Below are 13,944 nucleotides of genomic sequence, written 5' to 3' on the forward strand. Positions count from 1 at the left end.
AGGTTATAAATGACTGAGATTTTTATAACCTAATCTTGGACTCTCTCCCTTGGATTGCTTGCATAAGGGGGAAGCCACCTGGCCTGCTGAGTGGCCCTACATAGAGGCACACATAGTGACGTCCGCCAACTCTTACATAAATGGGCATGGAAGTGAATTCCTCAGGCTCTGGCAAGTCTTAGATCATTGACTGTAACCTCAAGGGAGACCCTGGGCCCAAACCACCCAGCTAATCTGTTCCCAGATTCCTGGCCCTGGGAAACTGTGTGCAATAACATAATAAATGCTTGTTGTTTCAAGCCACTTTGTTTTAGGGTAATTTGTAACACAATAATAGATAACTGCAGGTGATGAGAGAGGAGCGGCCAGGATGAGCCAGGACTAGGACAGGAACAGTAATCATACAAGGGATTGTAAGGTTCAGGGGGCAGGCGAGAGGCCATACCCAGAGGGGTCAGCCATGGGGAAGGCTAGGCAGGTTCTGTGCATCTCTGCATCTGGTCCAGAGCCCAGGGGGCTGAGAGCCAGAGCCAACCACATTGATGAGCGAAGAGCACGAAGACTCTTGGTGATCTTAGACTGGAGCTATTGCATTTCGACCTTGTTTTATAGCACTTCCAGCTGGACCTATAGTTGATCACTGTAGCTCAGAGATGATCAAAGGCCGATGAGTGAACTTGGCAAGAATCAGGTTCACACAAAGATCTGAGGATTACAGCAACAAAAAAGATGCAATGGTATTAAAAATATTTTTGAAACACTCAAAATCTTTTGTTATTTTGATTGCCTAACTTCTTTAAGGCATCTGCCAGACTGGGAGACAGAATTGGGTTTCCTAGGCCTGTTCCAGCTATTGGGCAGGTCACGGTGCAATAAAAAGATGGAGATATTGGCTGGGTTTATAAAGACCTAACCAAATCCAACTGGCAAATATTTTTTGAATGCCTAGCAGACTAGATGCAAAGGAACTCAGAATCATTCTATGTGCCCACTACAAGTACCCAATGGCCCCGAGGACCAACCGTGGCTACTAAGATATACAGCAAACTCAAAGACACAGCCCCGCTGTTCTCCACATGGGCCAGGTCTTCGCTTTAAATTTGCCTGCCCTTGTTTCAAGTCTTGAGGTCCTGCTGACTCATTGGCTAACCTGATCAATTGATTGGATCCCAGGGGATGTCGGAGTCCTGTGAATGGCATCTGCCTTTTCAGCCCACATAAGTAGCGGAGCAGGGCTTTCTGTACCACCTGCCTTGCAGGAAAATTTGGTTCTGGGCCATTTGCTTCTCTGCAAACATCAAATGAGACACAGAATAGACTGCTAACGAAGAGCGCAGCCTCCAGAACCAGGCAGCCTGGGTTCACATGTCAGCTCTGTTACTTATTTGCTGTGTGACCTTGGGTGAGTTACTTCATCCCTCTGAGCCTCTGTTTTCCCATCGGCGAAATGAACATAACATGGAGTGTGGGGAGGAATAAATGTGAGTTAACATGCGCGAAGCACTCAGAGCAGCTCCTGCCCCTGGAAAACATTCAGTAACTGTTTGATATTAGCATGAAGGACGCAGAGGCAAAATAACAGCAGACAGTTTAGTGCCCACCCTGTGCCAAGCACTGTGCCCTCTCGGGGCTCAAACTGTCATTGTGCAGGTGATGAGAGAGGAGACCCAAGGCAGATGTCGCTTTCACAACAACATCTTAAGGGTTCTTTAAGGACTTCGTAAAAACAAAAGGATTAACTACTGATGACTAAGCCCGCATGATGGAAACAGGACTGGTCCAGTACATAATGAACTCAGGCAGGATTATATTCCTACAAACAATACACCAAGTTCTCCTCTTCTCTGTCGGTAGTCCCTCTGCATTAGGGAACCAGTGGCCAAGGAAATGTCTCCATGGGCCTAGGACAGTCTGCGTGGGCCCCTGGAGAAATCTGAAGAAGTCGCCCGGTGGAGAAAGAGGGTGGACACACCAGGCAGGGAAATGAGGGCACTGCGACCAGGGTGAGGTGAGCAGGCATCTGTGGTGTGAGATTTAAGGGGGTACTTCCATTCAGGGTCAAACAAGAGCAGGGTCTGCACGTGCACACCCCTGAGAGTAAGTGCTTCCTTAAATCTTGCACCCTCGATGTCTCACTTGCCTCATCTTAGTCCTGGGCCTGGGAACAGTATGGCTTAAAAAGCCTGGAAGGGTGGAATAAACTGGCATAACTGGGAATATCCAAGTCCGGCCAGACTGCTGGAGCCTAAAGGCAGAGCACAGAGGCCGCTTGGAGCCAGACAGGGGCCAGATCATCCAAGGCCCTATGGGCCAAAGGAAGGAGTTTACTGTTTGGTCTAAAAGTGACAGAGGGCCAATGGAGAATACTGACGTGGCTACAGCGTGGACGGATGTGCATGTTAGCAAGATTCTTCTGGCAACAGCGTGGATGGCGGGTTGATGGGCGAGGGGAGAGACCAGAGGCGGGAGGCCCGTTCAGGATGCTATTGTAGGGTCCACACTCAAGGGCGAGACAATGGCGGCCTGACTTAGGGCGGTGCCTATTAGAAGGAAGGAGAGATCCCACCTGAGATGTTTTGAAAGCAGAATGGACAGTCCTTGGGGATTGACTGCAGTCGATTGATGGAAAAGAGAGTGCTGAGGCTTCTGATTGGTGACCAGTTTAGAAGCCATGGGAATTGCTAGGTAAAATCGGTATCTGGAAGCCTGTTGTCAGGGCCTCCCCAAGTCCAAGGAAAACCCCATTTCCCCTGTTGCTTTCTATAGGATACACTCTCTGGGGGTCAGGATGTGTCTCATTCAGCCTTTGGAGGGCACCCACAGTCTGTGTCACCGAACTAACCCAAGTGGCTTCCAGAAGCCATCGCCTTCTCCTACTCAGTGGCTTCCAAGTGGCGTTAGGGGTGTCAAAGCCCTTTCAAAGGCAGCTGTGCAGCTGGGACAGACAAGCTCCCATTCTGGACCCACAAGATCCCACGGCTCTGACTTGGCCCCATGAAGTTGGTGGCTGCCTGGAGAGGGATTGGGTGCCAGGCAAGGCCAGGCTGGCCTAGGGCTCTAGGAGGCACGGGGGCGGGGCGAGGAAAGTGGGGCAAAGGGGAAGGAGGGCCTGCTGGGAAGCTTGGGCGCTTCAGCTGCCTGGGGCGGAGCCTCGTGAGACTGGACTTGAGCTCGGAGTCAGCCAGAGAGCAGGCTGGAGGGCGGCCAGGGCTCCGGGGAGCAGCCCAGAAAGGCTGAGGAGGTTATGCTGGGGGCAAGGGGAGGTGGCCAATGGCTCCCCAGTGGCCATGCCCAGAGCAGGGGAAGTGCTGAGGCTGTAGGGTGGTCTTTGGGGACATACTCAGGGCCTAACTACCTCTGACCCAGTCACAGCCACGCACACCCACAGACCCTGTGGTCAGCTGAAGCCTCCAGATCCTCTCCTAGGAACTTCAGTGAAGCGGGGGATCACCTCCCTGCCTGTGCTTGAGAAGTTTGGAAAAACCTGCTCTGCATGCATTTCCCCACCTTCTCATAAAAATAAAGCAGGTGAAAAAGCAAGCCCGAGCTCTTTGAAACGTTAATTAAAGGCACCACAGTTTCCTTATTTAACTGAGGGTTGCTACCTCATTTGGGATTATTAGCAAAGCAAGCCGGCCTTTGTTGTGCTTGACAAAGTGATTAATTCAGACTCTAGGTGAATTTTGGCTTTCTCAACATCTTTTGATGTGCTAAGATTCCCCAGTGAGGACAAACACCATCAATTACTTAAACAAGCCATTATCTTGAGAGCGCAATTATCATTGAGGCCCAGTCTGCTAATTGGCAGATAGAGAGACGGAGGTGAACTCTCGCTCCGGCTTGGACCTTAGCAATCGAGGGGGAGCGAGAGCCCTTTCGGTTATCTCATGGCGATGCTCCCGCTTGATGCGGGGTGACCTAGCTATTTCCCCGCCTCTGCAAAAATGCACCTTGGGTGACTTGTGTCTCTAGAACCCAGAAGCTGCCTGTGGCTCTCTGGTGACAACTTCACTCTGGTGGGCAGAGCTGCAGAGCTCAGCGCCGGGGGAACGCGAAAGGGATGAGTCCACAGAAGCAATACCCTTCCTTGAGAGATGTTAGTGAGGAATTCTTTGGCTTGCTTTCCCCCCCCTCAAAAGCCAAATTCCCCCGCTGCTGGGACAAGCAGGCCGAGGCAGGGGCTTTGGAGGGTGCCACGCCACGTCTGGGCTTAAATCCCCTGATGCGTAAGGAATTCGAGGTCCAGATCCAAGAGGCTGCTTTCATTTTTAAATAAACAAACATATGACATTGCATGTAGATATATTTGTATTTAAATTTATAAATTAAAATATATTATATTTAAATATATTTTCTTTTAAAATGTATGTTTTTAAATGCACTAAGCCATTACTCTCCTCCCTGCCCTCCCCCCCCCTCCGCTGCCCCTTCCCTCTCTGCCCGGCGGGGGGTCCCCCCCACCATCCTAGAAGAGAGGTTTTGGGGGCAGGTTTCAGGCTACATTTATATATGTCACTGGTTTTTCCAGTGGAGGGTAGGGACGCTTAGCCTAGTTAAATTCAGTCAAATACTTTTTAAAAATCCAAGAGTGTTTCATAAATCTTAGTCATTTAATGGGTTTTATGACATAATTCAACTGCTTTTATTTTTAAAATACAAAGACGAGTTGCATGCGCATTCCCATTGTGAAACCACTCTTTGCTCTACCTTCACCCTGCTTCTCCTCCAATTCTCACTGGCACAAAAGGGCAAGGCCTGCTCCCAGCATTTCCCTGTGACCAGCCATGTGACTTCGTGGCACAGAACTAGGGAACAAAGGCCTGGGGACAGGGGCTGGCTCTGGGCCTCGCTCAGAGTCCCCTCCCTTCTTAACCGCCCACCCCAACACCATACCTTGGGCTGCCCTTAGTCCTGGAAGGCGTCGCTTGGTTTTCTTGGGGCAGAGCAGCACGGGAGCGCGCACTCGGCATAAGGCAGGTAACACGCGTCCTCCCACGTGCACGCCGCGCCCCCACCCCCGAGCCTCTGGGCCACCAGCGCCTTTGGTCTGCCACGGGCCACCCTGCCTTGTTTGTCACGCCAGCTTCAACACCTCTGCCCTCACTTTAATGGTTTTCTGGAGCTTGATCCCCTTTGGAGGGCTCTATTATTTGAAAACTGGCCTTGGGAGGAAATAATTAGCATAAGGACCACTTGCCATTCTTTTCGGGTTCTACAAATACCGTCCAATAGTTGGACAGAAGTGCTCTTAAGTGATCAAAATACAAAGTGTACATTTGAACGGGCACGTCCTCTGACACGTGATGCTTCTTGGCTGCAAGGATCATGAAGTAAATGCTGAATTAATTGCTTGTCGTTAGCCATTGAATGTCTGTCTGGCCCACGAGGCTTGTGCCTTGTCCCTGTGGCATCCCTGGCGGCCAGCACCATGCCTGGCACCCAGGAGCGGGCAGTGAATATGTGTCACCCCAATGAGCCACCTTCTCTGGTACATGTCAGCTAACATGAGCCCTAAGAGTGATAAAGGAGTTCACTTGTAGGACATCCCCCTTTCATGTGGGTACAGTGCTGTCGCAGTTTGGAATAAATCCAATGTCAGCTACAGACCAGCTCTCTTTAGCTCTGAGAAAGGAAACACATGACCATAGATTCTTCTCCACGTGTATGCCAAAAAGGAATGAGGTTCCTTCCTTCTTCTCTGGCCGCAGTGTTAAACCGTCAGCTGAGTCAGGGAGACCTAGACGGAGCACATTTTAAAACATGGCCTGTTTGGACCATCCTTGGTCTATGGGCCATCTGTACGTAGCAGGTGAGATCAATTTAGGGGGTTCATGGACTTTTAAAATTTTCCATTGTAAAGTGTTTATTTTTACCATGAGTTTTTATTTATGGAAGTGGTGATGGTTTTCATTTGTGGTCATGATATAAAGTTTCCTTTTCAAATAAATGCGTTTAAGTTTATTCAAAGGAAATTGGAAGTAAAATAGCACAAGTGATTTGCAGATAACAGTGAAGCCTGCAAAGATGCTATACAAACGACTGAATTGAGAAGATTAATGTCCTAAAACCAACTGAGATTTATTGACTCAACGGGCTCTCCTGCCCTGAAAAGTTGAGGTGAAAATGGAAAAGTTTGTTAACTCCGCACTGTAATGACCACCAACAGGATGACATCATTATTTTTTAATTGTAGTATTTCCGTTAAAATAGTTATCCACTGCCTGTTCAGATGGCGGCGCCACCAAAGCCTGGGTCAGTGGTGCCATGGGGGGTCGGGTGCCATTGGAGCTCCGGGCTTGCCTCCTTCCCTCCCCCAGTGGCTGTACCACCCAGCTCTCCCTAAACAGGAAGCTCTGACAGTCCCACAGTGTCCGTCCCAGGCCCTTGTCCTGTGCAGATACACACCAGAACTCCAAAATAAAATCAGGATCTATGCACAATATAAGCCTGCGTGGTAGCTAAATTGTGGCCTCCAAAGATGTCCAAGTCCCAATCCCTGGAACCTACAGAATGCTGCTTTTTATGGCAAAGGGGACTTTAAGGATGAGATTGAGGACCTCGAGATAGGGAAGGTGTCCTAGATAACCTGAGTGCGCCCTACATGTCATCACGAGGGTCCTCAGAAGAGGGACTCAGAAGAAGTTGCTCACAGAAGACGACGTGATGACCAGAAGCAGAAATTGGAGTGATGTGGCCATAAGCCATGGAAATAAAGGATCAATAATTCCCTGGATCCTCCAGAAAGAGCCATCCCTACCTGGTACCTCAACTATGGGCTAGCGAGTCTGATTTTACACTTCTGGCCTCCAGAACCATAAGATAATAAATTGTGTTGCTTTAAGCCACTAAATTTGTGCTTATTTATTACAAGAGCCATAGGAAACTAATTCAGTTGGGTAAGATTCATTTACTTAAAAGGATTTCTTCACATTTTGGTAGGATTCACTATATTGATCTTTTATGTAAGGTACCACTATACATTTAAAATAATTCTAATTACAAAATAGTTCTAATTATCTTAGAATTCTAATTCTAATTACAAATCTAAATTTCAATGAATAAGTTTCAAAATGTATTTAAGTTTTTGAATAGGCGTGCACATGGTTGAAGAATAAAATGTGGCATCATGAAGTATCACCAAGAAATACAGTGAAAAGTCTCCCTCCTTTTGTGGACCCCAGATACCATTTTCCACTAAAAGGAACCAGGGCTCCTTGGGAAATTGCTGGTCCAGGTGTGGGGCAGGAAATGTGCAAGACAAACAGGGAACATCTTGTCACTTAAGAAAGTAAGGAAGCTGTTCTGTCAAAAGTACTCAGGAACAAACGTACATGCATTCAACCACCCAAAGATGGGATTATTTAATACATGAAATAATAATTGCAATGGATCAAAGCATACCAAATATATTTAAATCCATGAATTCATCATGATCCAAAAATATGTGTCACCATTGTAGGATGTTATGCAATGAACTCTTTAGTTTAGCATATTTAATATTTAGAAGTTTTCTAGTAGAATACAACAGACACTGAAAGTACTACATTTCAAAATATATGAGATGCAGCTACAGTAGTACTTAGTGGGAGATTTTAGCCTTGAATGCATTCCTTAAAAATAAAATAATATTGAAAATAAGTGAGAGAAATTGTTAAGAAGTTAAAAGAAAAAGAATCAAAAGGCAAAGAGTAAACCCAAAGAAAATAGAAGGAAAATGATTATAGAAATATGATCATAAATGAATGAAATAGAAAGTGAAAAATTAGAAATGATCAGCAAAAGCTGGTGCTTTGAAAAGATTAATAAAATAGACAAAACTATGGCAAGTCTAATCAAGACAAACTTTTCTAAGCAAAGTAGGAATAGGAGGAAATGTCCTTAACCCAATCAAGACTATCTATCAAAAATCTACAGCAAGATCTCACACTTAATTTTGAAGCATTCAATACATTCCCACAGAGTTAGGAATATGAAAAGGAATGCTTTCCTTTTGGCTTCTTTTAAATATTGTACTAGAGGCCCCAGTCAACAGAAAAAGAAAAGAAAAAGTGATACAAAGGATTAGAAAGAGAACAAGTATTATTTGCATAACATATAATTGTCAGCATAGGAAATCAAAGAGATTCCACATATAAACCAGTAAGAAAGTTTAGAAGGATCACCAATTACAAGGTTGGCACAAAAAACAATTGGTGTTCCCACACACGAGCAGTGCCAGCCCACCCGGTGCACGCCAGACGATGTCCAGCCCCGATGGCAAGTGAGGGCAAGGGCTTGAGGGATGGGCCGTGAGCATGAGGATGCTAAAACGGAAGTGAGGCGCTAACAGGGCAACAGAGGGGACCTCACACAGAAACTCTTTGTGTCCGAGGAACCCCTTGCCTCCATGCAAGACTGAAGCGATTTCTGTACTTACAGTTTCTCTAGCTATAGGTGTGGGGGGAAATGGAGCAAGAAAGAAGGAAATAGAATTTAAAGTCAGCTAGTAAGGCTGCAGTTAGTTATTTTCTAAATGGAAACTGTTCAGAATTCATTAGCTAATTTCCTCTCCCTGCCCACTTAGGTGCTTGGAGTCAGCTTGCAGTCGCCTACCAATAACTGCTTCTATTCCAACTAGTTCATTTACCGATTGGTGCGGCACAATTCTGTCTGACGCCGGCATAAACTGTAGTGGAAATGAGGGGCGGGGGTGGGAGAGAAGGAATAATTTCAAAGTTAGGAAATATTTTTGAAATTGAAGAAAAAGGGATGGCCAAAAAAAATTCCCTCTGTACTAATGAAAGAAATGCAGACACCCAGGTGCCTTAGTGTGTCTATAAAATTAGAAAAAATGTTCTGAGAGTGTTTGGTGCAATGGATGCACTGACAGTGAGACTGGCTGGGACAAACTTTCTGGAAAGCAATTTGGCATGTGCACCAGCCTTTAATACCAGCGACTCATGGGAAGTTTATTGTAGTAGCATAACAAATGAGCAAGAACACAGAAGACACCCTAAATATGAAACAACAGGAATAGTTTAGTACATTATACGTCCCAAGAGGGATCTTATACGGCCATAAAAAGTTTCTGATGTGGCCTCAATCTTTTATGAAGTTGCCGACAGAGCCTATGATGACTGTACGTACTGTGAGTGTAGGGGAGCCACAAGAAAACAAATTTCTTCCCCAAAGAGCAGGACAGCTGGGTTACCGGGCCCTCCTGGGCTTCACCTATTCCTGGGGCATCATGATTTTTTTTATCCCAGGAGAAGTGTCATTTGCCAAAGAAATCTTTCACCATTTCAAAAACATCAATCGCCTCTGAAATTTCCAAAAGCAGCTCACCAAATAGGAATTTGTTGATAGCGATGGTGAGGAGGATGAATGAATTGAGGAGCTGGACTGTTCCCAGAAGCACACAAGAGGAAAACCCATTCCTCTCTGCCTGCTCAAGACATGCAGAGAGGCAAATCTTGGAGGGCAGGTCCTCAGCTGATTGTGTTCTTCTTTCGCTCCAAACCTCAGCTTGACCGTCTCTTTAATACATGGTTCATCAAAATATCCCCCAATTTATCACAAGTGGCTTCTTCGGCTGAACAATGGGCTGACCACCCTTCCTGAGCGCATCAAGAAAGGGCTCTGTCTTGCCCTGGCCGGCTGGTTTGGTGGAAAGGTCATCCTGCACGTCAAAAGGTTGTAGGTTCAATTCCTGGTCAGGGTGTGAACGCGAGGCAAGGAATCAATGTTTCTCTCTCCTCTCTCCTTTTTCTCTCCTCTCTCGCTCCCTTCCTCTCTCTCTCAAATAAATGTATCCTCAGGTTAGGATTTTTTTTTAAAAAAAGAAAGAAAGGGCTTTGTCTCAGGGAAAACAACACATTAGGAAATTTCTGGGCTTTAAAAACTGAATCTTATTTTGAAAATGACCCGTAACGTGTGATGTATTTTGAAAAGGGACAGTCTAGGGTGCTGACCAGCATTATGGGACTTGTGTCTGGCAGCAATAAATGACTGTGTTAGTTGTCAAAAACCAAAGGCTGCTCTCTGAAGCTACAATGCACACTTTCTGTTGTCATTTTCCCACTTAAGTATTCGTGGCAGCAATGACGCAGTCCCCATGCATAACCGTGGGATACATTTGCACTCATTCCGTCCAGCTGTTCTCAGAATCACAGTGTGGTTGTATACGACCTGCTTTCCACAGCAGCGTCCTCGGCCACCAGCACTTCTTCGGTGGCACAGGAATTCATGGCACATTTTGACATACAAGAGCAAATGTCTCTCACAGTGATAACTTTTAAAGTACTAGGAGGAAATTTTTTTTAAAAATTTCTTTTCATTGACTCTCTAAAACCCACCCCTGGGCACTCCCGGTCTCTCTTTTCTAGAGCTTCTATAACAACGTACCACAAACTGGGCTTAGCGCGCCAGCCCCTGTGGCCTCCCAGTTCTGAAAGCTAGAAGCCTGCAGCCAAGGTGGGAATGGGCCACGCTCCCGCTGACACCTGCCGAGAGACTCCTTCCCCGCCTCTTCCTGGCTTGTCGTGGTTTGCTGGTCCTTGGCCTTCCCCGGCCTATGGCTGCATAATTCCGGCCTCTGCCTTTGTCATCCAATGGCGTTCTCCCTGAGTCTCCATTCACGTGGCTGTCCTCTTATAAGGACACCCATCAAAGCAGATTCGGGGTCCATTCTACTTTGGTACGACCTCCTTTTAACTAATTAAACTTGCAACTGCCCTATCTCCAAATAAGGTCACATGCTGAGGTAATGGGAGTGAGAACTTCAACTTAGCTCTTTTTGGAGTGACACAATTCAACCTCTAGCTCCTGCGGTCCATAGATTCTGGGTTAAGAGCCTGTTGAGAGGAACAGAGAGGACCCTGGGACCAGGCCATATGGAACAAGGGTGCCGAGAAGGAAGTTGGAGGGAGACAAATGAAACCTAACTTGCAATTTTGCTCAGAATTCTGGTGGCAGTGACCACTCTCTGCTGATTTGGGTGCAAGGACCCCAGTTATGGATGGCAACAGTGGGCAATTCCTAGCTGAAGACACTCAAGGCCTATCCTTGAGTCCAGGCTGCAACGTGAAGTTTATGGCTATGTCTAGACCATCCTCTGCTGATGCCATATGTTTGAAAATGTCTGAATTTTGTGCAGGGACACACAAGCAGTAGTTTCATAAGTGGAGTTACATAATTAGGGCATGGACTTGCATAATAATTAGCATGTGTAATTAGGCACAGACTTCTTGTCCTTTAATTAGACAATCAAGGCATCTAATTACAAAATTAAGATGTAATTATGTGGCCCAAGATGACATATTTCTTTCTACCCATTAGAGATCGCATTTAGAAAATAATTCCTAAAAACTGATGAAGAAATGAACCTAGAAACCAGATTGGAGATGCTGAGGGAAGTGTTAAGTGGATTGATATGTCTCCTTTGGTCTTTCCTCTTTGGTGTGAGGGGAGAGACTTAAAATAAAGCAGTTGACTTGAAAGAATAACCGTGACGCCCTGTGCGGTCAACCTTTGGCTCACACACTAATGAAGAGGAACGTGGCCATGACTAACCCATGTGCTTTGCACGTGGCTCCCGAGTGTGGTTTGAAGTTACACTTGAACGTGGACTTCAACGTGGTGTCCTGGGGATTCATTCAAACCCAATAATGCAGCCACCGGGGAAAACTTCGGTGGGGAGAGCTGGGGGCAGAACGCTCCTTCCTTTTCTGCCCTGGTTCCGTTCTCCCTTGTGGCCACTTTAAAAGCAGACCCATTGCTCAGAATACCACAAATCAACACTTCCGCTGGGTAGGCCTTTCCCTGAATATTCAATGAGAACTTCGAATTTTACGTGCTCCTTATTGGACTCCAGGTGGGGAGGTCAAAGGCTCCAGCAAACATTTCATCTTTCAATTAAGTGAGTGATCCTCACAGCAATGGGTGTTTTAAAACAATTTTTTTAAGGTCCAGTACTGCTATGGAGTCCAGCTGTATTGACCCTTTCTAGATTTTTCCTTGCTCCTACATTACCGGTAAGATCTGGCTCATCTCTGCATGACGCTAAACACCCAGTTTGACTCATTAATTTTTCTGAACTAACTGAACTTTTGACCTAATTAGCTGGCTGATCAGGGATTCCAGCCATATGTCCAGGTCTCGCTAAGCCAGTTCTGCCTTTCACTGTGCTATCCCTCTGTTCCTATAAACTGCTGAAATATCCTAGTAATTCCAATGTTTTGACAGCCACCCTGCACTTCTCAGACGCCGCTTTCTCCTGGAAAGTGGCACAGAAATCTGTCGGGCCACATTTCCTGATTTTTGGTTAAGAAAATATGCTTCCCATATGGTTTCAGGCCGTGAAAACAAAGACATAAAGAGGTTGTTAGTGGTGGGTGAGGAGGTCTTGTCCCCATGATGTGTTCCCTCCTTCCCTGCTTTTATTTTTCTCTATTAGGCCGAGGAATGTGCTGAGGGACAAATTACGTGCAGGGCTCCATTCTGACGGAGAAAAAGACAAATTTGCACAGGGAACTTATTTTTGCAATTGTTACTTTTTACCCTTTGCCTTCTGAGACCATTGTTCATGGTAGATTTAGAGGCAAAGGGGCTGAACTAGGGAATGGTACATTTTTGTTTTGTTGTGCCTTTGTTTGTTTTTGTTGTTGTTTTTTGGTTTTCTTTTATTGATTCCAGAGAGAGGGGAAGGAAGGGGGAAGGAAGGGGGAAAGAGAGGGAGAGAGACAGCGATGTGAGAGAGAAACATTGATTAGTTGCCTCTTGCATGTGCCCTGACAAGGGACTGAACCTGCAGCCCAGCCTTGTGCCCTGACTGGGAATCTAACTGGTGGCCTTTCACTTTGTAGGACAACACCCAACCAATTGAGCCACACAGGCCAGGGCAGGGGAGTGGTGTGTTTTAAAAAGCAATTTATTGATGGACATTTTAGGTGGGGAAGGAGCATTTGGACTATGTCATCTCTCAGGGGTCTTCCAACCGTAAAATTTATAGGGTTCCTTGATCTCTAGCCTGTCACTCAGTCAGGAGGAATTTACTGAGTCCTAGACTACTCACTTGCCTACAGGCCTCCTACTGCTTCAGTCCTTAGATGTTGTCAACTGGAAACTTCTTTTTCTATCCCTACTTCCAGAGGATTCAATAGCTCTGACACCATATACGGCCAAAAGCATGAATGTGAACTTCACTTTCTCTGTTTCAAATTTCCCCTCAGGTACTCTACTTCAGCATTTTCAAGACTGGAGAAGTTGGGCATCAGACATCCTAAGCCTTCTCCTTTTATTGGAAACCTGACATTTTTCCGCCAGGTAAGGGCTGTCTTTCTTGCCTTCCAACCTAAGACGGGCTGAGCCCAGTGCGGCTTTACCCAGGAAGCATTGCTGCTGTAGGTGTCGCCCACACCTACAGTGGTCTCTATGTGAAGGCACTATGTGATGACAACGATCCATCGCTGATCACTTGTTAGTATGTATTGAGTCCTGCCATCCATTCATTCACCCCCAAACCTATTTATTGAGTGTCTACAGGTGCCAGGCCCCAGAATGTAGGAGAAGTAAGATTTACTTATGGCCTCAAGTGCGCACACCAAATACTCATCGACAACACCAGATCGGATCTATCCTAGCGCTAGATGTAGGGGGTTGTCCTTCAGAGGAGAGGGAGAGCCATCAAGGCTAGAATCCCCCTGGAGGACTTCCTGGAGAAGGGGGCTCTGCAGAAGCAACAGACACAAAGACAAGTACACACAAACCAGATGAGGAGCAACAATATGTGTGAAGCACCTACATGGGCACAAGGACTCAGCTAGATGAGCAGCCCGGAAGCCCAAGATCGGGGAGCCCTGAGGAATGCGTCTGGGAGAGAGGAGGGCAGAAGAGGGGGCTAGATTCTGATGGTCTAGAAAGGCGAGTGCAGGACCATTCGTGTGCCATAATTTGTGAGCAGGAGAG

At 46.4% G+C, this 13,944-nt stretch overlaps 1 protein-coding gene across 1 annotated transcript in view; it reads left to right on the forward strand.

Annotated features, from left to right (window-relative positions):
- Positions 1–13,944, forward strand: part of TBXAS1 (thromboxane A synthase 1) — a 141,759-nt gene that overhangs the window by 16,632 nt on the left and 111,183 nt on the right. Inside the window, exon 2 of the mRNA XM_054564655.1 lies at positions 13,209–13,302. Within this exon, the coding sequence (XP_054420630.1) occupies positions 13,209–13,302 (94 nt within the window). The remainder of the gene's footprint in view (positions 1–13,208; positions 13,303–13,944) is intronic.

This window comes from Pteronotus mesoamericanus, unplaced genomic scaffold, assembly GCF_021234165.1.
Source record: "Pteronotus mesoamericanus isolate MK-2021 breed Mesoamerican mustached bat unplaced genomic scaffold, CSHL_Meso_final scaffold_85, whole genome shotgun sequence".
NCBI classification, from domain to species: Eukaryota; Metazoa; Chordata; class Mammalia; order Chiroptera; family Mormoopidae; genus Pteronotus; species Pteronotus mesoamericanus.